Source organism: Zootoca vivipara, chromosome 15 (assembly GCF_965207765.1).
Source record: "Zootoca vivipara chromosome 15, rZooViv2.hap1.1, whole genome shotgun sequence".
In the NCBI taxonomy this organism is placed as follows: domain Eukaryota; kingdom Metazoa; phylum Chordata; class Lepidosauria; order Squamata; family Lacertidae; genus Zootoca; species Zootoca vivipara.
Genome location: NC_142598.1, coordinates 11,084,068 through 11,109,154, shown reverse-complemented (window position 1 = coordinate 11,109,154; position 25,087 = coordinate 11,084,068). Strand labels below are relative to the sequence as shown.

General features: G+C 45.9%; 1 protein-coding gene across 4 annotated transcripts in view; it reads right to left on the bottom strand.

The window, feature by feature from the left end:
* SLC44A2 (solute carrier family 44 member 2 (CTL2 blood group)) overlaps positions 1-25,087 on the bottom strand; it is a 66,975-nt gene that overhangs the window by 16,456 nt on the left and 25,432 nt on the right. For all 4 annotated transcript variants that reach the window (XM_060268812.2, XM_060268810.2, XM_088658623.1 and 1 more), the window contains exons 3-16: positions 22,581-22,654; positions 21,125-21,209; positions 18,731-18,815; positions 16,663-16,788; positions 15,999-16,065; positions 13,503-13,626; positions 10,428-10,511; positions 9,504-9,616; positions 7,880-8,011; positions 7,377-7,476; positions 6,613-6,705; positions 6,361-6,445; positions 2,521-2,783; positions 939-1,033 (exon numbers count right to left, since the gene is read on the bottom strand). In XM_060268812.2, the coding sequence (XP_060124795.1) occupies positions 939-1,033; positions 2,521-2,783; positions 6,361-6,445; positions 6,613-6,705; positions 7,377-7,476; positions 7,880-8,011; positions 9,504-9,616; positions 10,428-10,511; positions 13,503-13,626; positions 15,999-16,065; positions 16,663-16,788; positions 18,731-18,815; positions 21,125-21,209; positions 22,581-22,654 (1,526 nt within the window). The remainder of the gene's footprint in view (positions 1-938; positions 1,034-2,520; positions 2,784-6,360; positions 6,446-6,612; positions 6,706-7,376; positions 7,477-7,879; positions 8,012-9,503; positions 9,617-10,427; positions 10,512-13,502; positions 13,627-15,998; positions 16,066-16,662; positions 16,789-18,730; positions 18,816-21,124; positions 21,210-22,580; positions 22,655-25,087) is intronic.

The window sequence follows — 25,087 nt, the reverse complement described above, 5'->3', positions numbered from 1 at the left end:
AGGGTAACTTCAAGAGTTATGTTCTTGGTCCAGAGTGTAGTGGAAAGCATCATTCAAGACAAGGAGGAAATCTCAGCATGCCAGTGATGTGTGTGTGCACCAGACCTGCTGGATCAAAGCTTCTGTCTCTGTGAGTGGGGTGGGGTGGGGAGCTGCAGTGCTCAGGGGTCAGGGCTGGAGCTATTTGTAGTTCCCTCTTCCCCACCCTGTAATATACAGTCGTACCTCGGAAGCCGAACAGAATCTGTTCCGGAAGTCCATTTGACTTCCAAAACATTCGGAAACCAAAGCACAGCTTCTGATTGGCTGCAGGAAGCTCCTGCAGCGAATCAGAAGTCGTGGAAGCCCCATCGGACGTTCGGCTTCCAAAAAATAATTTGCAAACCAGAACACTCACTTCCGGGTTTGCAGTGTTGGGGAGCCAATACATTCGAAAACTAAGCTGTTCAAAAACCAAGGTACGACTGTACTGAGATATTCTGCTGCCGCTACTCAACTGCCTGACAAAAATTCCCCAAATCTGCAAAAATTCCAAGCTCTGGCTGCATAACAAAGATGTGAGAAAACTGCAGAAAGAGAAATCTGCAGCAATTTCACATTATTTCCATAGCTTGTTTTCTTGGCACAATTTTTACTTTGCTTATTGGGAGTTATAAGCCATAGGCTTAACTGTATTATTGGGCCAGACACATCCTTCAGCAGCACCCAGGAGCATAAAAAAAATCCCTCTAAGAATACAAAAGGAGAGACTCAAGAATCCAAAGAGAGCCCCAGGGTGTCTAGCTAGGTGGCAGAGAAAGAGAGGGAAAGGGAGAAGAGCTCCCAGTCTAAACATGGGGGGGGGGGGAATCATGCCTACTGATGTGTGGCCAAAAGAAAGAGGTGGACTCTCATTCCTAACACACTTCCTGTACTAAATCCTTCCCCCTGTTCAGTACCTTTTAGCCTGTGATCCAAATATTCCAGCATGACTCGAATGACCTGGACAATAGCAAGAATCAGGGAGCCGAAGGCTAGTGAGCCAGTGTGATACCTGTTGGGGGAGCAGAAAAATTGCATTTGCTGTGGTTTCAGAGCATTTGTCAACTCTGACAAAGGACGTTGTATCAGCCTGTACAGTGGGATAGGAGAGAATGCATGTGTAGCCACTAGGTACACTGGCCTGAGTTTCTCAAGTTCCATTTTGAACCCCAATTTCCATATTGGCTTTGCAGCATATCCCTATGGGCTGCTGGCCTACCTCTAAGGCTCATTTACTGGCAATAAAGCTCCTTCTGCCCTGAGCCTGACCTCCTCCTGAGAAGAAATCACCGAAGCCCCCTTCAGCCATGCAGCCATGCTAAGCACCTTCCTGAGCTTGCTTTGATTCTAAATGCTTCTCATTCTTTCCATGGGAATCCCTCACAGTTCATGCAAATCAACCACCACAAAATTATCCTGATTCAGACAAAGATGTCAACCAGAGATTAGGTAACTGGTTGTTGCTGAACTCCAAATCCCATCAGTCCCAGCCAGCATGGCCAATATCTAGAAATGATGGGAGTTGTAGCCTGGCAACATCTGAAGGGCCACAGGTTGCCCAGCCCTGATGTTAAGGCTCCGTTCTCTGTATGCAATTGGAAATAACAAGCCTCTGCTGTGTGCCAGCTCCTAGGATATCAAAGCTCTTTTCTGTACCACAATGACTTGAACGCTCTGCCATTTTCCAGTCTGGATGCCCTATCTAGCCCAGAGTGCAGATAACACTGGGGAACTTTCCCCCCCTTAATTTTCTGTTGCATGAGATTTTTCAACTGCTCTTATATGTTTTTTCAATGCTGATTTCATATCTGAAGTCAGTTTCGTTCTGTAAGCTCTAGTTTTTTTGCAATTCATGTTTTTCACTTTTCACCATAATATTCGTTTTAAATAATGCAAGAATTAAATATTTTATTAAACACATAGCCAAAGTAGAACAATATGATTATAAATGTAAGTGAACATGACATGTATAGCATTGAAAATGACATGTATATCTATGTACAGTTGGAGGTATGCAAAAAAAAAATGTATTCCCTTGGGATACAGTATAGTGAAAAGTGAAAAACATGAATTGCAAAAAAAACCTAGAGCTTACAGAACAAAACCAACTTCAGATATGAAATCAGCACGTTGAAATTAGGTTAGAACAACTGTAGATGTCAATGCAACAATTTTTTTGTTCCCCAGTGTAATCCGATACTGAGCTGAAATCACTGTGCAGAAACCTGCCTTGTCTATCTAGGATCCTGTTCAGCCAACAAACCCTGCATCCTTCCCTGGTCCTGCAGAGTGAAGAGCAGTGTTTTTCAATCTCGGGTCTCCAGCTATTGTTGGACTACAATTCCTATCATCCCTAGCCAGCAGGACCAGTGGCCAGGGAATGATGGGAGTTATAGTCCAACAACGCCGGAGACCCAAGCATGAGAAACACTAATGCAGGGACTTCCGACTGTTAAGAATTGCATGCTGCAACCCCCCTGCCCACCCCAGTCTTTGTACCTGAGTGCTCTGCCGAAGGAAGAGAACAGAGGGAAGGCTGGCATGTCATCCGGTTTCTTAAAGGCCCAATAGTACGAGGCAAAGGCTCCAGCCAGTGTGACTTGGCCCAAGGCAATGACAAAGTTTGCCAGCCAGAAGAACATAAAGACATTGTAGATCTGGAAGATGATGAGGTATTTGTGGTAGGTGCTCTCGCCACCATAGAAGGCAAAGAGGCAGCGAGCGCTTGGGCACACTTTGGTGACGTTGGAAGTATTGAAGGTCTAAAAAAGGAAGAAGAAAATGATGTTACTTTCATCGCTATGGGAGCCAGACAGGCAGCTTCAGAATTCCACTCGAACATACTTTTATTAACGGTTACAGGTAGGTAGCCGTGTTGGTCTGGGTCGAAGTAAAATAAAAAAATTCCTTCAGTAGCACCTTAAAGACCAACTAAGTTTTTATTTTGGTATGAGCTTTCGTGTGCATGCACACTTCTTCATACCAAAATAAAAACTTAGTTGGTCTTTAAGGTGCTACTGAAGGAATTTTTTTATTATACTTTTATTAAGGATTTCTTATGTTTACAAAAAATATATGCGTTGTCTCTTTTTTCAAGTTGTGTTTTCTACAGATCAGTTTCATATATTGTGAGACGTTAGTGTTGCATACAGTGTTAGGCAACCCTAGGTTAGGAAGAAATGAGGGGGAGGAGGGAATGGTGAGTGGGGTCGGTTGGCAATGCTTCTATTCTTCTACTTAGTGTATGTGTGGGGTTTGTGTCAGCGTTGCTTGTGTGGGTTCTCTTGAAGTGAGTGGGCATAGGCCACGGGTATGTGAAATGGGCCTATGCTTCTCAGGTATATAACTTCAGGAATATAAGCCATTTTGCCTTTCTGAAAAATCCTATATTCTGTCTCCCTTTGTCTTACTAAGATGCTGTGCCTATGTTTACATAAAGCCACCTGGTCAGAGAATGTTCTTGTTCCTGTGTCCGGCTGGCGGAACGCCTGAGACCTTGATAAGGATGTTCTTGGCGCAAGGTTAGGTTCCATAAGAAGTGGGCTATGGCTTGGAACAGACTGTAAAAATGTCTTTTCGCCGTCTCAGCCTAAGGAGCCTTCTAGACCCCATTGTGCTTATTGGAAATGTATGGAAAGCTCTATTGCCAATTGTTGTATGCTATTGATACCCTATGCATTGATGAAGTGTTCCTTATGTATTGTATTGCTTTTTAATGTTTGTCAATGTTTAATTGTAATTGTATCTGTGATGAGAATGCACCTATGCTAGGTTCTGCCTGTGTGCACGGACGGCTCACCCATTGGCCCTAGTGGCGCGGGACGCCAGGGCGCCGTCTGTGCGGCGGCCTCCCTTTCCCTCCTCCTGGACGACCGCCAGCCGTGCCACTCGGAGGAGAGGGGTAAACGAGCGGAGCAGGGGCACTAGGACCCTGTTCCGCTCTGCAGCGGAGCTTTCTTTTTTCTTTTTTTAAAGAGTGGGGGGACGCCCGAGGGATCTGCACCAGGGCGCCCGATGACCTTAAGACGCTACTGCCTGTGTGACAGCTAGACGCTGGACATGAGCTCACACAGGAAAGGGCCTTGGCAGCTTGCCTCATAGGATGCCGGATCTGGGACAGAGGTGCATCTTTCGCAACTCACTGGGTCACAGTAACCCCGGATGTGCCATATATGGTTGGGATGTGCTCATCCAACATGGAGCCATCCCGGATGTCCCAAATTTGGTTTGGGGTTGAGCTCTTCTAAGGAGGAGGAGATGAAATTCATAAATGGTAAACGGAATGGGCCTTGCCTTCACCGGTTGGTAGTTCTTTGTTCTAAATGAGCCAATCTGATTGGTTACTCTGTAATGTATGGCTACCCGAAGGTATAAATGTTTGAGACACCCATTGTTCTGGGCTCGGGCTTTAGGAAGTATCCTCTGAGCTATTGCTTGCTGTCAGCAAGCAATAAAATTTACTTTCCTTTTCTCTATGGCTGTGTGGCAAAGTTTCTTCAGTCTGCGTGGTGACCCTACACTCTTACTATTTGCTTGTTGTATTTCCTTGGTTGTGAGAGAGGTTGGGGGCAGCCTACCTAGGGTGTGGCTAGTTGTCTTTGGTTGTCTGTAGTGAGATTTGTTTTTGTGCGAGAGTGGGGTGTGTGTGTGTCTGTGTGTGTGTGTGTTTGGATCAGGTTAGCCAGATTGATTTGTACGCTGTCAGCAGATTCTTCTTGTTGTCTTGTTGGGCTGTGTATGTGATAAAGGGGAACCATAGGAATGAGGGTGTGCGGCAGTTCTGTTTGCATCGTGTTCTATTTTAGAAATGGATACGAGTACTTGGATCTGCGCAGGTTGAAGGGAGGAAGCTGCAGCTTGTGACGTTAACATTTTGAAACCTCCCCCCAAATTGTGGGTATTTTAGAGTTGGGACCCTGCCAGAAAAAAATGAAGTCAGGTCATTCTTGCAAACGTGTCATGTGGGGCTTCCCTTTTCAGTTCTCCACAGGGGTGGGCAGGCACGGGAAACTGAGATATTGGGTCAAGCCATATTTTCTACCTCCTCAAAGGGATGGGCAAATCCCCAGCAGAGAGAAGACTCTCACTGCATAGCTTTCATGGCATTTGGCGGGGATGAGGTAGGAACACAGGGAAGCAAAACCACAATGTGAAAGGGGGGGGAGAATATGTAGCATGTACAACTGATCAGAAAGTTGGGAGCAGGCACCAGGTGATTCCATATACCAGGCATGTCCAACAGGTAGATCGTGATCTACTGGTAGATCACTGGACGTCTGTGGTAGATCACTGGGTCCCCCCAAAGAAGCTCAGCAACTTTGGCTCCCCTAAAAAAGCTCTACATGTTTGCCCTGAAGCCCGCCAAACAGGGCTTTCCTTCCTAAAAAAAGCTCAACCTCAACCTGAACCCCCCAAAAGGGGGTAGATCACTGCCAGTTTTTAACTCTGTGAGTAGATCGCAGTCTCTTGGAAGTTGGCAACCCCTGCCATATACAAACACAATCAATGGACTTATGCCTCTCCCAGGTACAGGCATTTCCCCTGCCTCATTCTTTTGAGAACTACTGTAGTTCCCTAATCTGGTCTTGTCCAGATTTGGGCAGACACCATGTGAGAGGTTTGCAGCTATCACAAAATAACCTGACTCTGTGAAACTTTAATCGCAGACCGAAGTGGGCTTTTCACCTCCACGCAAGCAGGTGACCATCAGACCACACAGGTTGTCTGAATCCACCCAGAATCAGGATGCAAGGGAGATCCCACAGCCTCCATGGGCCACTCAGAATTTAAGCTTTCTACAACAGAAGTTCCCAACCTGTGGCCTGCAAGCTTTATTCGGGTGACCCACAGTGTGTCTGTGGATTTGTGAGTGAATTTTCGTATCAATTTTTAATGGCATTTTTTACTGCTTCTTTTATTTCCTATACTGTATGTATTACAATCTGAATTCATTATCGAGTTTATGAGATGTCTTAATTTGTAAGAAATAAAAGCAGCAATGCAAATACAATTAAAGATCACATGGCACATAGTACATCACATTACAATGGCTATAATAGGCAGAAAAATAATTAAGGCCCTCGGCAGATTTTTGAGCAGTCTGGCAGGGGCGTAGGAAGCATTTGGGAATGAATGCCTGTTCCAGAGTATTTGGGCCAAGTCTGCAACGTGACTCCTGGAGTCTCAATTCCAGCAGGAAACAGAATCCTGCATTCTGCACCCAGCTGAACCTTCAAGAGAAGCCCCGTGGAGAAAGCAAGACAATAATTCTGGACACATCCTTTTTTGCCCATTATGCAATGAAGACAACTCCATTAGTGACTATTTCAGATTTCTTACCTCTGGGTTGCAGGTCGTTCTGGCGTAAATGCACTCTGTCTCGTTGAACACCTTGTAGACAGCTTCATTGGAGGTAGACAAGAAACTGGGAGCAGTCAAGGAGCTTTGCAGAAATTTACGCCCCATTCTTGCCTGCTTGAAATCACACTTGGAACACTGGGCAGTTTCCTGGAATCCCACCCACCCAACCATACCCCACAATCCATTCTTCCATGAGAGCAGGGGTGGTGGTGGGAAACTGAGGAAGGATACACAGCTGTGCTGGCCCAATAAGCAATACAGAGACACACCAGGAAGAAAGTGCAGAGAGGGAACAGCAGGGATGTCATGATGTGACCAATCGCTCTGTCAGAGGGGACAGGAGAAAGAAAAGGTAAACGAGTCAGTTTCAAGGCCCCAACTCTGTCTAGGCCTTTGTCACATTTCCCTTTAGCTTCACTATGGACTGGCTTCCTGTCCCACCAAGAAGACTTATCAGATCCCACTTTAGGAGTGACGATTCACTGCAGCTCCTCTCCTCTCACACTTCTACTAGAAACGATTATCCAACCCTGGAAGTGGCGGGTCAGGCTGTGTCTGAGATGGACATTCTCACTAACTACAGTCGTACCTTGGAAGTTGAACAGAATCCATTCCAAAAGTCCATTCGACTTCCAAAACATTCAAAAACCAAATCGCGGCTCCTGAAGCCAAGTAGAAGCACGGAAGCTCTGACGGACGTTCGTGTTCCACAAGAACATTCGCAAACCAGAACAATCACTTCCGGATTTGCAGCATTCAGGATCCAAGGTACGACTGTACAGTATTTCTAGTTAGAAGGTAGTTGCCCTGAACCCTTGAACTGTATGCTTTTGCCTCTTTGATGTTGGCTAGTCCCGCTAGATTTCCCAGCAGCAGAATCAGACAGAACAGCAAACTTCTCTGGAGATCTGCAAACATTAGGGGGGTGGGCAGGGTGGGGAGATAAAAGCACCCTTGCAAGGCAATCTATTGGGCACACGCCACATCAGGCTCACCTGCTGGCTTCCTTTATCAATGCAATGGCAATGAGAATCCTCTTGCGCAAAAAGATGAGCAGTAAAATGATGACAACCTCCACAATGCACAGGATGATCACTGGGCAAGAAAACAGAGAGAGGCAAAGTGGGAGAGAGAGACAAGAGAGAGGAACCCGAGCACTTCTGTGCTCTGATTCCACAAAGCAGGGTAAAACACCAAACAAGTGACTCTGGGTGGTTCTTGTAGCAAGTTACATTTTTTTTTGTCTACTGTACATCAGGTGTAAGGATCATCTGCCTCTTCAGATGTTGGACTCCATCAGCCTCAACCAACATGGCCAATAGTCAGGAATGAGGCAAGATGGAGCTCAATAAATCCTCAAGGGCTACAGACTTCCCATTCCTGGTCTGCACAGAGGCCTGAGGAAGTCCTTCTCCTGGTCTTTCATCAACACATAGGAGGGCATGGCTAACAAAGAGACACACTCATTGTGAAGCCCTCGGCTGAGCAGATGACTTACTGAAGGCCAGCCACGTTTGCTTCAGATGGAGGTAGACACGGAGATCTGTCTGGAACCCAAGTTCTTTCAGGGAAACATCAGAACCAGCCTGTCCTTTCAGCTGGGCATATTCCATATAGCAATGAAAGATCCCTGCAAGATGAAGGCGGCATTAAAAGGGACAGTGAACACAGTTGCCGAATGCCTTGGCTTAACACCTCCAACATACCAAATGGTTGAAAGCTGTCCCGGTGTTAAACACCAGAGTGCAAAGTGTACCAACTGGGAAGCAAGTTCAGAAGTGCCTGTCATATCAAAGGCTTAGGGAAGGAGCAATCCAGGCTTGTCCTCAAGGCTTTACCTGACTTCCTGCGTTCAATTCTGTTGCAACAGTTCTTGAGAATTATTCACAGTTTGAAAAGGATTTGGATCAGTTCATTTCAAGGTGTCAGGTTGCGGGTAGAGGGGGAGTTGAATGAAAAGGTGGAAGGGGATCTTATTCATAATCATCATTTATGAACTGCTTAATGGCATCGTGTCCACACACGTTCTGTGGACACCAGGTGCTCCTTACACGCAGAGAGGGGGAATATGTCAGCGGTCTGAATATAACATAAAGAGCACGGTCTTCTGAAGTGATATTCTAACGCAGAATTAGAAGGACCAATTAACTTGCAACAGGGACGGGTTTATCATCTATTCAGAAATTACAGACTCTGTTGCAATCTTTTCCAACTACAACTAAGTTGTTCACCTGGGCAACTTTCCCTTCCTCTTCCTCAAGACGTGAGTTACTTCCAAGTGGAACATAAAAAAACAAAAACTGTTTAAGGGGGACAGGAAGGATAACTGAAGAGGCTACTGTAGAAATGACTGGTGCTACATCAAACTTCCTAACGTCTACCTGATGCTCAGCTCACCTTCCCTGGATTCACAGAGGAAACAATTTTATAATTTGCACAGCAAGATCTATAGAGGTCATTTAGAGCATCTCCTAAACTGAGGCAAAGATCCCAAAACAATGCCATTACCCCAGGCCCAGTTCTAGCCTCAACGAGCAAAGTCACAAGTAAGGGGATTCCCAAAGAGAGGTCTAGCAAGGCTCACCTGAGTGACAGTAAGCAAGCTGTGCCACTTGCCACAAGTGGAAAGGAAGACGTTTCACCACCAAGGGTGGGTGGAAGGAAGCATACGGTGCTGAGAAAGACCATTAGTGAGAATGTATACCAGAAGGAGTGTCTCCACTCCCATTGTTCAGCCCAGACACTGAGGTCCAGCTCTGAGGGTCTTGTGACAGTTCCTTCACTGTGAGAAGTAAAGTTACGGGGAACCTGGCAGAGGGCCTTCTCAGTAGTGGCACCCATCCTGTGGAATGCCCTCCCATCAGATGTCAAGAAAATAAACTATTATATAAAGGCAATCCTATATAGGGAAGTTTTTTGATGTTTGATGTTTTACTGTGTTTGATGTTTTAATTGATTGGAAGCTGCTCAGACTGGGCAACCCAGTCAGAGAAGTGAGGTATAAGTAATAAATTTATTATTATTATTATTATTATTATTATTATTATTATTATTATTATTATTAATTCCAGTAGGGATCCAGCCCACCTGCCAGATCCCTGGGCTCACCATAGCAAACTCACCATATCCAAGCACCAGGATCACCAGCACAATCATCACCCAGACCATGATCCCTGCTAGGAACCGGAGCAGGACAATAAAGATGAGACTGACCACCATGGAAATCACCAGACCTCTGCAGATAGAAGACAACAAGGGATTTCTCAAGACGTTCTTGAACTACCAAGCACTTGAACTCACAAGCTACTGGGGGAAGATGCTGCATTGCACAAACATTTTAACTACTTGGGGTAAATGAATCAGTAGCAGAATGAAGGAGAACAGTGCAAATTATATCAAGGAAATCTAAGTTCATTATGGGTCATAAAAAGCTGACAAAAGGGGCTATGAACCATTAGCAAGAAGGCAGTTGACAGGCAAAGAACTGCAGAGACTAGGAAACCAAAGAGATAAGCATGGGCAAAAAAGGGGTAGGAATCCTGGAGAATGGTCTGAGGGCCTTCGATACGCCATATAAGCAGCTCTGAGACCGTTCCCCTTAATCCATTGGAACAGTGATGTGATATATTATACACACAAATACATACATACATACATACATACATACATACATACATACATACATACATACATGGGTGTGGGGCTGAATCTGAAACAGTGATTTGAACCAATCATGGAAAAACCCTCTAGTTCCCAACCTCAGTTCAGTATATCCATCTTTAATAATGGAGAAAAGTGCCAGGTGGCCCTTTAAGACTCTTGTGGTGTTGCTTTTCACTACTATCAAGGGGAAAATACAGCAGAAGACACAGGTCTTCACAATGGTGAAATGCTCAGCTGGACATCCAGAACTTGGAAAAACCTCTAAGATGGTCTGTAAGTCCGAAAGGTCCTTTGCCTTTGGAACAGAGCCAGAACTTCCTTTTTGCTACTCCCATTAGACTTCTCATTCCACCCTTAGCTGGACTATTCCGTTCTCTGCTCACATTATTATCCAGTACCAGGAAACAGTGTAATCTTCAAAGATCTTCATAGCCACTTGTCTCGCCTCTAGAACCACATTTGCTTTTCTGGAATTCAAAGTAGGAAGAAGTGAGAAGCGCAGTAAAGGTGAAGAAGCAACCAAAGTCAGGGATTTTCAGAGTGGGACATTAGCCTATAATTCACAAGTAACCTTCCTGGAGAAGGCCTTGTTCTTCACAGGTGTTTGGCTTGCTTAGGTCCTCTCCTCCATCCCTCCCATTTCTATTTATCCAGGTCCTTTTTAACAGTCATGGTTGTCATCGTCTAGAGCTCACCCACCCAACCTTCAGTGTACAGAGTGCTTTATACAGTCCTTAGTTTGTTTTATGCTGGCCTAGCTCTGGATCTAGGATGAGAACAATAGTAATGGCTCAGTTATCCATCTGGATTCTGTTTAGTTGTGAAGTTTCCTATCCCTGGACCTTGCTAGAAATGTCTGTCATTTGCAAACTCAAATCTAGGCACCTTTCTTATTTCATTGTTTTTTAGAGACATGTTTCTAGCCCTCATGGTTTTGAAGGTATAGCTTTGATAAATAAATTAAAATAAATAAATAAATAAATAAATAATACCACCCCACCCATCTGGCTGGGTTTCCCCAGCCACTCTGGGCAGCTCCCAACAGAATATTATTGTTGTTATTGTTATTGCTATTATTATTATTATTATTATTATTATTATTATTATTATTATTGTGATAAAACATGAAACATTAAAAACTTCCCTAAACAGGGCTGGTTTCAAATGCCTTCTAAATGTTGTGTAGTTCTTTATCTCCTTGACATCTTATGGGAGGGCGTTCCACAGGGAGGGTGCCACTACCGAGAAGGCCCTGTGCCTGGTTCCCTGTAACTTCACTTCTCGCAGTGAGAGAACCATCAGAAGGCCATTGGAGCTGGATCTCAGTGTCCAGGCTGAACGATGGGGGTGGAGACCAGGGCCAGATTTAGGTTTGATGAGGCCCTAAGCCAGGCATCCCCAAACTTCAGCCCTCCAGATGTGGTGTAGTGTGGTGTAGTGGTTAATAGCGGTAGACTCGTAATCTGGGGAACTGGGTTCGCGTCTCCGCTCCTCCACATGCAGCTGCTGGGTGACCTTGGGCTAGTCACACTTCTCTGAAGTCTCTCAGCCCCACCCACCTCACAGGGTGTCTGTTGTGGGGGAGGAGGGGAAAGGAGATTGTTAGCCGCTTTCAGACTCCTTCGGGTAGTGATAAAGCAGGATATCAAATCCAAACTCAAACTCCTCCTCCTCCTCTTCTTCTTCTTCTTTTGGACTATAATTCCCATCATCCCTGACCACTGGTCCTCTTAGCTAGAGATCATGGGAGTTGTAGGCCAAAACATCTGGAGGGGATGCCTGCCCTCAGCTACTGAAGGTAATGGGGCCCTTTATATGTCCAGCTGTCCTGTGTCAACAACAAATTGTCACTGTTTTTTGTGTTGCATATATGCTATATGGTAATTTATGGACCTACTAGGTATCTAAAGACATTTGAACATGACAAAATATGTATTTTATCAAAGTAATTGTTGAACTGAAATACAATTAAGAAGAAATGTATTAATAAGAACTATATTAATAGTGAAATAATTATTAAGCTCTAAGTGTATGTAGGTTTTATTTTGTTTTTTATCTTATATTTTGGAAATGTACATCCAGGTTTTTTTTCTTTGAAATCCCCCCCAAGAGAGTGGAGCCCCAAGCTATAGCTTGTTTAGCTTATACGTAAATCTGACACTGGTGGAGACGCAGCAGCTAGACTGGTGACTGGGAGCAGCCGCCGAGACCACATAACACCGGTCTTGAAAGACCTGCATTGGCTCCCAGTATGTTTCCGAGCACAATTCAAAGTGTTGGTGCTGACCTTTAAAGCCCTAAACGGCCTCGGTCCAGTATACCTGAAGAGCGTCTCCACCTCCATCACTCCGCCCGGACACTGAGGTCCAGGGCCGAGGGCCTTCTGGCGGTTCCCTCGTTGCGAGAAGCCAAGATACAGGGAACCAGGCAGAGGGCCTTCTCGGGAGTGGCACCTGCCCTGTGGAACGCCCTCCCATCAGATGTCAAAAAGAAAAATAACTACCAGACTTTTAGAGGACATCTGAAGGCAGCCCTGTTTAGGGAAGCTTATAATCTTTAAGAAATTACTGTATTTTAATATTTCTGTTGGAAGCCGCCCAGAGTGGCTGTGGAAACCCAGCCAGATGGGCAGGGTATAAATAATAAATTATTATTATTATTATTATTATTATTATTATTATTCAGGTATACTGGGCCAAGGCCATTTAGAGCTTTAAAGTTCAGCACCAACACTTTGAATTGTGCTCGGAAACGTACTGGGAGCTTTATTTGAGATAAGAAAGCTACGGAGTCTGGTGTTAGGTAGAGCACTAACTGCTCACCGGCACTGTAGGAACTTCACTTCTACTGGGTTAGGGCTACTGAGAGTCTCAATAATTGTGAGCACAGGATTTCCCTTTGCATGGGGAGAAGGATGGTTGACAAGCAGAGGGCAGTTCCATATATGCAGCACATTTAAGGTTCTAAATGTCAAGACCTGAGAAGCATTTTCATCATGCTGTCCAGAAGGACTTTGGCAGCATCCCAGAAAAGGAATTGGAAAATCCTTGTAGCTGCCAGAAAACATGGAATATAGCAAGTCTCCTAGAAGAACTGGAACTTTTTCTTGGCCAGGGTAAGGTGGAAGATGGCATGTGACTTCCCCTAACGGATTAGAAGCGTAGTCAGATGAGGTCTTCTCAGCACATACCCCACCTTTTCCTCTACAACCCCCGCCAGCCCCATCTGTTGTCTCAACACAACCCTTGTCTATCTAATGTCCCAGTTTCTGCCACCTGTGATGAAAAGAAAATTACAAATTACTGGGGACCAACTCCCCAGGCCGAGCAACCAGAAGAACGCAAGTAAATTAAGCAAAGTCAGCAAAAAGTATTCTTTGGCCAAATTTGGAATAACTAGATCTACAAAGCCCCGCTCTGCTCATTGCCATCCAACACACACACACACTTAAAACTCACTTGGCCCCTTCCAGAAGTTCGGTCACGTTCCTCTCATGTCCTTTCCCATCATTAAAGGTGGTCTTGTTCCCAACCATGATGACCCCTTTATTCGAGCTGATTGCAGGTAGACATCTGCGAGCCACTGAGGATCACAACATATGAGAGAGATCTAAGCAGCAGGAAGACTAGTATGCACCCCACCCCTTGTTCTCTGCTTAAAAGACCCTCTATAATCAGCCAGCCAAGAGGAAAACTGCAACACACCCACACCCACTAAGCTGCTTTCATGCAGGGAAGAGTGAGATTTGGCAACTGAAGAGGCAAAGTGGGGGGGTTGTGACTTGGCTAAATCTTTATGTATGCTTGGCGATTTCATCTGATGCTTGGAGTGACCTCCCGCAACCTACTACAGGAACCAGGGCTCCACTCAGCATATCCTGAGTTGGTGTCAGGATACTTAGTGTAGAACAGGCATCCCCAAACTTCGGCCCTCCAGATGTTTTGGACTACAATTCCCATCATTCCTGACCACTGGTCCTGTTAGCTAGGGATCATGGGAATTGTAGGCCAAAACATATGGAGGACCGCAGTTTGGGGATGCCTGGTGTAGAACAAGACCTCGTTATAGATCATTGCATCTCCATCCCTTGCCCCAACACCCAAGAATTAACTGATAACTCGCTGAGTAATCAGCACCCCAAAGGCCTCTCCCATCCAAGTGTTTGTAATGCACATGACTAGCCAGAAGACTTGTTTCAAACTCTGGTGTGATTTAATAGATGCTTTATTTGCCACAGACATTCGACATGAGTCAGAGGGACAGGTGTGATCAGACTACTTCCTTTTCTCCTTGTGCAGCTGTAGCTGTCCTTCATGTTCAAATCCTCTTGCATGGCCCACAGTTCTCCCTCATCCCCACAAAGGGTGCAGCTCACAAGCCAAGCCCTAGGGGTGGGGTGAGGGGAGCTAGCAAGGAGTTCCCGACCTAGTATACCCAGATGTTACTGGGGGAAATACACAGCCTTTCTACGCAACCCAAACACCTGTTTCTGCTTACTTATGATCCTTCAGAATTAATCCGATTCTCTTAGAGAGGGGGTTGATATTCAAAATTCACACCGAGCCAACCTCCTTGGGTGGGGGTTCAGGGATCACGTTTGGTTGCCAATGTTTAGTTTCAAAAATTCTGGTGGTAGGTCAGGAGGCAGGGCCACACAAGGAAATGGGCACAAGTGCAATTCCCCACAACTGTGGCTGCTACATCACCAGGTTGTTCTGACTTTCCCACCTTGGGAAAATAAACCCTGGGGGAGGAGGCAGCAGCAAAGGAAAAACACAAATGAACCCCACAGTCTTAATTGCAGCCATGGCTGAAATGGTGTGAAAGGTCTGAAGTCAACTATCTGGTGCTCTAGTGCAGTGTTTCCCAACCTTGTGCCTCTAGCTGTTTTCGGACTACAATTCCCATCATTCCTGACCACTGGTCTTGCTAGCTAGGGATGATGGGAGTTGTAGTCCAAAAACATCTGGAGGCACAAGGTTGGGAAACACTGCTCTAGTGGATATGTAGAGTGTACTAATGGCAAAAATGATGGTTAAAGATAAAGGGACCCCTGACCATTAGGTCCAGTCATGACCGACTCTGGGTTTGCGGCACTCATCTCGTGTTATTGGCCAAGGGAGCTGGCATACAGCTTCCAGGTCATGTGGCCAGCATGACAAAGCCACTTCTGGTGAACCAAGCAGCACACGGAAACGCCGTTTACCTTCCCGCTGTAGCGGTACCTATTTATCTACTTGCACTTTGACGTGCTTTCGAACTGCTAGGTTGGCAGGAGCTGGGACAGAGCAACGGGAGCTCACCCCGTCACAGGGATTTGAACCGCCGACCTTCTGATCAGCAAGCCCTAGGCTCTGCAGTTTAACCCACAGCCCCACCTGTGTCCCTTCGAAAATGATGGTTACTTCCATTCAAATAGTTATAGAAACTGAATAGCTTTGTTAGAAAAAAGCTGGCAGCCGTCCCCAATATTTGGCTTTCTATTCCTAAAAACCTGTGGCAACTGGCTCAGAGGTTAAAACGAAACTAGAAACAGCCAGGCCATTTCCCCCCCTTGGAGAGTTGGCAAGGTCCATGAAGATTATGGCCTCCATGGCAACAATAGGTGCCATCAGAGATAACAACTGGTTCAGTGCATTAAGTGGGGGATAATATATGTTGGGTCTGAGGCTCTGCACTAGCTCAGAACAAGTGGGCTGGTTCCTCAGAAGCTTACTGTTTTCAAATTTCAGATTCCCATACCCCCCAGATAAGAAGTCTCAACAGAGCCACCATTGTGGTAGTCCTTGTGTGGAAAGACTAAGGCGAGGTTCTTTCTGGCAATGGAAGTGGCTGGGAGTCACAGCCACTGAAAGCTTGAGCTGCATTAAGATTTGACTACTGAGCTGTTCAATAAACTATTAATAAAATCCCTAGGCTTTCTGCCACTAGTTTGCTCCCTCGGACAGACTTACAGGGTTTGCTTGGAGTGAGCATGGCTGGGCACAGATCATCTTTCAAAACTTCAGGTGCACTCAGGGCCTGAGAGAGGGGAAAAAGGAATGGGTTATTCCTGCCCAAAGAAGGAAAACTTCCCAGGAAAACAAAGGCAAAAGCAGAACGAAAGATCCCCTGTCAGGGAGGTTGCTGGCTACCCTTGAGCAACGACACTCCAATTAATACTTTTATTGTGAAAGTTATTTACAGTGCAAGAGCTTCATGAAAACATGTCTACTCCGTGCTATCAGATTCTCCCAATGGCAATTTTCGGCTCCTCCCCCAGCAGAGTAGTTTGGGGACCCCAAATCTCCTCCCCCTGAGTTTGCGAGCCGCTGATCGCCTCAGTTCCAGGGTGATTTTGAAAGGACGCCCCTCTGCTGTTTTCCCGCTAGAACTCTCTGCTGGCCCCTCCTTCCTTGCTGGTATCACAGGCTGCAGGTAGTGCTCTTGGATGCTGCCTGAGTCCTGCCCCGCTCCGCTCACTTCCTCCTTCCTGTCTCCTGTCCCTCCGCTGTTGTCAGAGCCATTCGAAGAGCTGGATTTGATGAGGGGTGGCTGTTCCCTGTAAGCCCACCCCCTTACATCCCCCTTAAGTCTGAATTAGTTCCCAGCCATTATGCATCTGTAAAGCTCACTCACCGTCTTCCGGTTTTTAAATTCTGGGACACAAAACTGCTCATAGTATTTGAGATCCTTGCTGGCTGCGCCACCTGTTGAGGCTTGCAAGTAGGTGAGGTACTGATCTGGGCACTTCTCAACACAGATCTGAAACAGTCACAAGAAGCATAGCAATTTAGTGTCTCAATTCAGACACCACTTGTCTAGTAGGGTTCTGATTCCCAGCAGCAGTGACAAATCTCTACATTACAGTGGTACCTTGGTTCTCAAACTTAATCGGTTCCGGAAGTCTGTTCCAAAACCAAAGCGTTCCAAAACCAAGGCACACTTTCCCATAGAAAGTAACGCAAAACAGGTGGTGCAGGGGCTCTGATGGGGAGGTGAGGGCTCCTTTAAACTTCTTCCTTGAGGGGAGTGCAGCCACGAACCCTTCAACGGAAAGTGTGATGGAGCCTGCACCTCCCCAGCTGGGCTGCCCCGATCCAGCTTCTGTTCCCGTGCAAGCAGCAACGTTGCCTAGCGGAGCAGCCCGATCCCACTCCTACTTGCCTGCAAGCAGGAGCAGGCGGTGTGTGTGTGTGTGTGTGTGTGTGTGTGTGTGTGTGACAGCAACATCCCTTGCCTGCTTGCTTGCCGCCCCGGCCCAGCCTTCCCTCACTCAGCGCCGGGGCTGGAGAAATGGGTGGTTGCTGTTGTGGCAACGGAGGAACCCAGCGCTGGAGGGCGGCAGGTGCCAGCTCACTTGCCACCCAGCCCACCTTTCCTCACTCGGAAAACGGAAGTGTGGCACTCAAAACGGGGTATGTATGCGCTGAACCCGGAAGTAACGGAACGGGTTACCTCTGGGTTCGGCGATTCGCGCATGCACAGACGCGCCAAATGACGTCACACGCATGCACAGAAGCACCGAAAAGCGCAGGGAGCATGCGCAGATTCGGCGCTTCAGGGTAAGTACTGCTCTGGATGCGTACGGGGAACAGATCCCGTTTGTATCCAGAGGTACCACTGTACATATCTTTAGGTGCAAGGCTAAAATGTTTCTCTATAACCAGGCCCTTAGCTGATTTGCAATTCTGTTACCTTTTAAATGTATTTGTGGGAGGCCAGGTCATTGGTTTGCTTCTGTTTTTGTCTTATTAGGTATTTTGAGTTCTCATTTTGCATTTTAATCTTGTGAACCGCTCTGTTATGTTTGGATGAAGGGTGATATACCGATTTAATAATAATAATATTTGTTATTCTGACCGACCTACACAAAAAAATATATATATTCATATTCATACATCCCTGCATCACATTAAATTGAGGCAATTTCAACATGAAGAGCACAACCTCTGTGACAGGTCACAGATTTACATCCTTTTAATTTTACTGATTCCATGTCCATTTGTGCTGGGGTTCTAGTGAGAAGCTGAAGTCTCACAGAGCGAGGCAGCAAACAGCTTCAGGGACTTCAAAGAAAAGGCAAACATCACCCATTCAACCAGGATAGTGTTCAAAGCTGCTTTCTTTCTTTGGGCAGCTACTCTTTGAAGTCCTTGCCCTCCCTTCCCATTTCCCCAATGTGACCAAGAGAGGACATAAATAAGCCATCCTTGCTCTTACTCTCTCCCCATGCACTTTATTGGGCAACATTACACAACAGCATGTCTATATCCAGGGCCGGCTCTAGGCCCGCTCCCGGTGGCGCGGGGCGCCAGGGTGCCAGGGGCGCCGCTGCGCCCGCAGAGAGGCACGGCTGAGGCTGCCCCAGGCACGCCTCCGCTGTTCAGCAGCTTCAGGCCACTCTCCGGAGGTGCGCGGGCCTGGGGCCGCCTCCGCCGTGTGCAGGGGCATCGCAACAGGGGGCAGGCAGCGGCAGGCTGGGTGGTGCAGTGCAGCTGGGAAACGGGGCGGGGGCACCGGAGGGATCCGGCGCCAGGGCACCTGGCATGCTCAAGGCGGCCCTGTCTATATCCAGATTATCACAGAGCAAAAACAACCCACCTTCCGTTTTGTCCATGAAGTTTTGCCCTATGCAGACGAGCACAAAGCTCTTGCAATTCTGACCTCTCTGGGACAAAGGAATTGACAAGGAGAAAAGCCTTACCTGTGTGGTGGGACACTGAAACTCCAACAGCACCAAAGGGCTGGCACATTTCACGATGTTGAAGTAGAACAAGAAAGGTTTATTCCTGGAAACAGAGAAAGGACCATAAGAACATCCAAGCCAGCATATGTTTCTATCAGCAGATGGGTCCCAAAAATTCAGCAAGTCTGACATACTGTGGAGAACTAGAAGATGAAGGAGATCACTCATGCCAGCAGACTCTCCTGAACCACTTCTGAATAGGTTAGAATTCCCTACGCCAGGGGTAGGCAACCTAAGGCCCGTGGGCCAATCGCCTTCTCAATCCAGCCCGCAAACAGTCCAGGAATCAGCGTGTTTTTACATGAGTAGAATGTGTGCTTTTATTTAAAATGCATCTCTGGGTTACTTATGGGGCATAGGAATTCGTTCATCCCCCCTCCCCCCCAAAAAATAGTCCGGCCCACCACATGGTCTGAGGCCCACGGCTGAAAAAGGTTGCTGACTCCTGCTCTACGCAGTCCAGCCAGCACTACTTGGGGATCACAGACAAAGCGATGTGCCAAGGGCTACTAGCCTTAGTCATCACCAATTCTTAAAATGAAAGTTGCCACAGCTCAGGCCTATCTGGAAGTGACACCACCTAACCCATGCTGCATGAAGACTCAATGTGGTTGCCTACCAGGAGGAGAATGGAGCCTGCAAATGCTGAAATACACCCTTGTCTTATGTAATTGCCCCTGAAATTTCATACACAGCTAAGGGGAGGAGCCACTTCTCCTTATTCTATCCTCTCACGCTGCTCTGGCTTCCTCCCCCTCACTGAATTCAATGCCACCTCATTGGAGAGGGTGACAAGGAGAGTCAGAGGAAAGGCCCACCAGATTTCCTGTACAGCAGGGGTGAGGAACACATTTATAATATAATAATAATAATTCCTGACTTTGAATTCAGAAATGTGAATTATTAGCACATATCATGCCAGTGCTAAGGGATTTGCACTTGTTGTCTATTAGCTACTGACCCAGTTTTAAGATCCTACTGCTTACATATAAAGCCCTAAACAGCTCTGGATCAGGATACCAGAAACACTCCCTTATCCTCCACTGCCCAGTGTGGGCATTTAAGATTGGGAAATGGAACCCGGATAGCTTTTCCATGGCCTGGATATTTTTGGCTTGGGGTAGCACGGGAGTGGGCTTTTTCACTGGTGACGCCACTGTTGTGAACTGCCTTCCCTGCTGAAATACGAGAAATCCCATCAGTACTGGCATTCTGCCGGTACTTAAAGACACACCTGTATAGACAAGCATTCCTCTCAAATTGAACTTCCTCATCTAATTGTTTTAATTGCTCTCTTAACTGTTTTAATTGCTGTGCTTTTTAATGGGCTTGCTTTGTTGTATGTTTTAGCTATGCATGCTTTACTGTTTTGATGGAATGGGTTTATTGTGCATTTTAATAATAATTTATTATTTATACCCCGCCTATCTGGCTGGGTTTCCCCAGCTACTCTGGGCGGCTTCCAACAGAAAAATGAAATAAATAATCTATTAAACATTAAAAGCCTCCCTAAACAGGGCTGCCTAAACAGATCTGGTAGCTGTTTTTCTCTTTGACATCTGATGGGAGGGCATTCCACAGGGCGGGCGCCACCACCGAGAAGGCCCTCCGCCTGGTTCCCTGCAACTTGCCTTCTCGCAATGAGGGAACCGCCAGAAAGCCCTCGGTACTGGACCTCAGTGTCCAGGCAGAACGACGGGCCGGATTTGGGTCAGAAGGCTGGAATCAAACATGGCCGATCCTCCATGGGTTACTTTGATGGGCAAGTGGGGTTGCCCACCTGCTAATCACCTCAGGAGTGTTATATGACACCAGGTTTTTCAAGCCATGACTGCAAACGAAGTACCAGGAGCTTGCTCTTGAATGGGCCCATATCTGATGTCAGATGTGGCTCACCCAAAACACTCTTGTGAACCAAAGCAAGAGAACAGTTGGGCCTAATTAGGCCTGTGGGTCAGAATGATCCCACCACTGCTGTAGAGGCATAGATTTCCATGCCAGGTTTTGCTTGGCCCAGAATACCACTAACTGGGGTTTCCTGACATCCATCTGGCATGTGACACAACTGGCCCCAACTGACTGTGGCAACTCAGGAGAACATTCCAAGGGGGACTTTAGATGCCTCAGAACATTCCAGAATTCCACATTAAGGGGGAAAACGAGTTGCCTCATGAGTAAAACAAGCAGGGGTAGGCCTTGAAAGAAATGAAGCTGTCCCTTTTCTACCCAGAAGAGATGACATGGAAAGGCAATCCGGAAAGGGAAGATGCAGGCGCAAAATTCTCTCTTAATATTAAGTGCCTCATTGGCCATACTCATGCAGATAACAAAGGATTTTTCAAAGACACCTACTCGTTGGGGGTTCCAGCCTGGCCACAGAACTGCCCACGGCTATCTGTGGGGTAGATCACCTTCCGGGGGTCTCCTTGTGTCCATGCTGAAAAGACAGAAGTCCAGAGCTTGACAACGTGCTCCGCTCCACATTGTGCAACATCACCCAGTTTCACCAGCAACTGCTATGAACTATGACTATATCTCTGTTATTCACATGTGCATTTCATCCTTCAACTTATGAGCTATGTTAACCTACGAAAGAAGGTGTTTTGCTCAAGACTGTGCAGTGACTCAGGATTTGAATCCAAGCCCAAGTCTCTACCCACTGTGTTAAACTGCCTCTCTGTCAAGAGTCTCCCAAATCTGCATGCAGCCACTCACAATATTAAAGGGCTTCCACATATCACCCCATGCGACTCTGCCCTGGGTGAGAAATGGCAACATATGGCCAACTAAGACAGCACTCAGCACAGACACCATCACCACATTATTCTACATGAGCAACCCCTCCGAAAAGAGACAGAGGGAGGAGGCAATAAGATATTAGGTAAAGGTAAAGGGACCCCTGACCATTAGGTCCAGTCGTGACCGACTCTGGGGTTGCGCGCTCATCTCGCATCATTGGCCGAGGGAGCCGGCGTATAGCTTCCAGGTCATGTGGCCAGCATGACAAAGCCGCTTCTGGCAAACCAGAGCAGCACATGGAAACACCGTTTACCTTCCCGCTGTAGCGGTTCCTATTTATCTACTTGCATTTTGACGTGCTTTTGAATTGCTAGGTTGGCAGGAGCTGGGACCAAGCAACGGGAGCTCACCCCATCACAGGGATTCGAACCGCTGACCTTCTGATCAGCAAGCCCTAGGCTCAGTGGTTTAACCACAGCGCCACCTGGGTCCCCAATAAGATATTATCAGGGCAATTTCATGGCGCACCATGCTTTCACCTCCAGTCCCACAGCTCATGTGGATTCCTAAGAACCATGGTTTGTCGTCGTCATTTTCTTTGTTTAAAAAAAGAGAATGTTTCACCAATAGTTCAGTTGATAGAGCACGAGATTCTTTATCTCAGGGATGTGGGTTCGAGCCCCACACTGGGCAAAATATTCCTGCATTAAAGGAGGTTGGACTAGATGATCCTCATGTTCCCTTCCAGCTCTACAATTCTATGATTCATGGCTGTGAAGATGTGCATTCCACACACTTTTAAAAGAGTTTGCTTAAATCCCCTGTTTTCATAACGGTGCACCTTCTTGCCATATGTCCTCTTTTCCCAGGACACATCTACTTTTTCATGGGTATGTAAAATGAGAGTCATCCTAGTAAACCATAGTTAAACAAAGAAGTCGGCAAATGTGTCCTCTTTTCTTTGCTCTTCAAAATATGGCAACCCTACGTCTACTTGCCCAATCATCAGCAACACTCAGCTGTTGCCTAAAGCCAGAGAAAGGGAGATGGAGAGTTCTAGAACACATACCCACGACTCCCACAGCGATGTAGCCCACAATGGCAACCAGAAGCAAGATGCAGCAGATGATATCGGTACAACCCCTGAAGGAGAAAGCAAAAGGATTGAGAGCAATACAACAGTCATGCTCTGCTTGTATTCTGTTCCCCGCAGTCTGGTGGCTTTTTATAAGCCCTGAATCGAACCAAACAAAAGCACAGTATAAACCAGCACTGGCTCCAGGTTTTGGAGGCCTCTCAGGCAATATGGGTCCTTCCCTACATTTTCTCCTTGCCACTGTCCCTGCTGCCTATTCACTTGCCCTCTTCCTCTGGGCCCAACCTATGCAAACAAGCCACCAAGAAGGAAAAGGCAAGGCAATAAGAGGAGGAGGCTTCCTGCCATCAACTCTGGTCCTTCTTTGCATGTCTGGAGACTGGGAGTGAAAAATGTATTTATTTATTGTAAGATTTGGGGAATGAGCGAGTGCCCAGCGATACTGACCCTCAACGCTAGCCCTGGTATATACTTTCAAATCATAAAAATACACAAGCAGCATTTAAATAGTTTTAGAAAGCACACCTGAATCACGGGGGATGGGAAAAATGAAGTAACTCCATATCTGAAGTGGAAACAAGTAGTGCCTTTCAACTGCAGTACAAAGGCAGGAAGAAAAGCTCACCCTGTGGGGGAGATAAAGGTGCATGTTCCTGTTTTCAGCGATATCTGTATACGCTTTTTGCTGCTGCTTTCTGCTACGGGTTCTTAAAACAGGGTGCGTGGGTGTGTTTGTGTGGGTGTAAAAACTCAGTCCTCCTAGTCCTTTAAATCAAAAGAAACCAACACAGAAAAAGCAAACAAAGTAAATCCAGATAGGAGAACAAACAGCTTCGCTGGGTGTAAGTCAGAATCTATTTCTGAAGGATATCTTGCAATCCCTTAGTTTCCATCAGGGCAGTTCTGCCACAAGAGAGAAGGGGCTACTATATTATGACACAAAGCTGTGTTTCCATTCCACCGCTCTGGCATTTCTTTGCCTCTGGGTGGAAAGGTGTGTTTGAAGCCTTTGCTCGAGTCACCTGTCACTCTCTCCTGACAAGGCTGCTGGGGCCTAGGCTGTGCTTGTGTGGCTTGATCTGAGGGAGGAGGTTGGAGGCAGGTGGTCTTGCCTCTTGGGCAAAGGGACTAGACCTCTTGACCTTTGATCATTCTAGCACTTCGGTTCCATAATCGAGGAAAGGCTCCTCCATCATATTCCCAGGCAGAACAGAAATCTCTCGTTTTTAAGGAAACTGATTTCTGCAAATCCAAACAGATTTTCCCCCTTTTTTACTCAAACGCTATCATAGAAATTTTGTTCTCAGTATATTTTCTAACATATTTCTTGTACCTGTCCCATTTTTTTTAGAAATTCTTCTTTAACCTTTCCTCTCAAACTGTTTGTTAACTGTGCCATTTCAGCAAACTCTTGAAGTTTATTTTGCCAATCTATAATTCTTGGAGCTTCTTTTTCTTTCCATCCTTTGGCAATAACAATACGAGCCGCTGCTAATGAATATAGAAGGAGTTCTTTTGCCTGTATGGGAATATCTTTTTGAAAGGTGATACTTAGTAGAAAGATCTCTGGTCTTTTTGGGATATTCCTACCTATAATTTTTTGGATCTCATCATGAATTTTATCCCAAAATTTCCTGATATTCTCACAGGTCCACCACATATGAAACATAAGAAATGGGAGTGTCAAACGATATGTAAAAACAGAGATAGCATGGATTGAATATACACTCTGCGACAAAAAGAGGAGAGTATGCTGATGGAGATAATAGGAAGTCCAAAGATAAAATTTACCTTTTTTTCTTTTTTTTCTTTTTTTTCTCCTTTCCCTTTTTTTCTCTGGGAAAGGAGGATTAGAAATACGATACGAAAAATTGTAACAAACAAACATAAATGTATATGTGTATGTATATGTATGTATATGTATATGTATACAAGCATGAAGAACAATGTTCAGGTTTGGTGATGGGAAAAAATAAATAAATATCATTCAAAAAAGAAGAAGAAATCTCTCGTTTTTAAAACAGCAACATCCATCAACATGAGGCAATAAAGCTGAATAGTGATTATAAGCTGAGCAATTTAAGGTGGCATATCACATGTAGGTCCATGAAAGTAAAGTTAAAAGGGAAATATTTGATTAATTCAACATTTTGGCAAAACATTAATTCAACGGGTGTTTTACTCAAGATAGACCTATTGAAATTAATGGACCTAACTTAGTCACGTCCCTTAATTTCAGTGGGTCTACTCTGAGTAAAACTTAGTTCAATACCACCCCAAAATGTTTGAATCTCTTACAGTATGTGCCATGTGGCAGCCTATGTCGACAACAATTATATATGCTATAAATATTGTATTATAGATCAGACAATAAAAAGACAATAAAAACAATTTACAGGTAGGTAGCCGTGTTGGTCTGAGTCGAAACAAAATAAAAAAAAATCCTTCAGTAGCACCTTAAAGACCAACTAAGTTTTTAT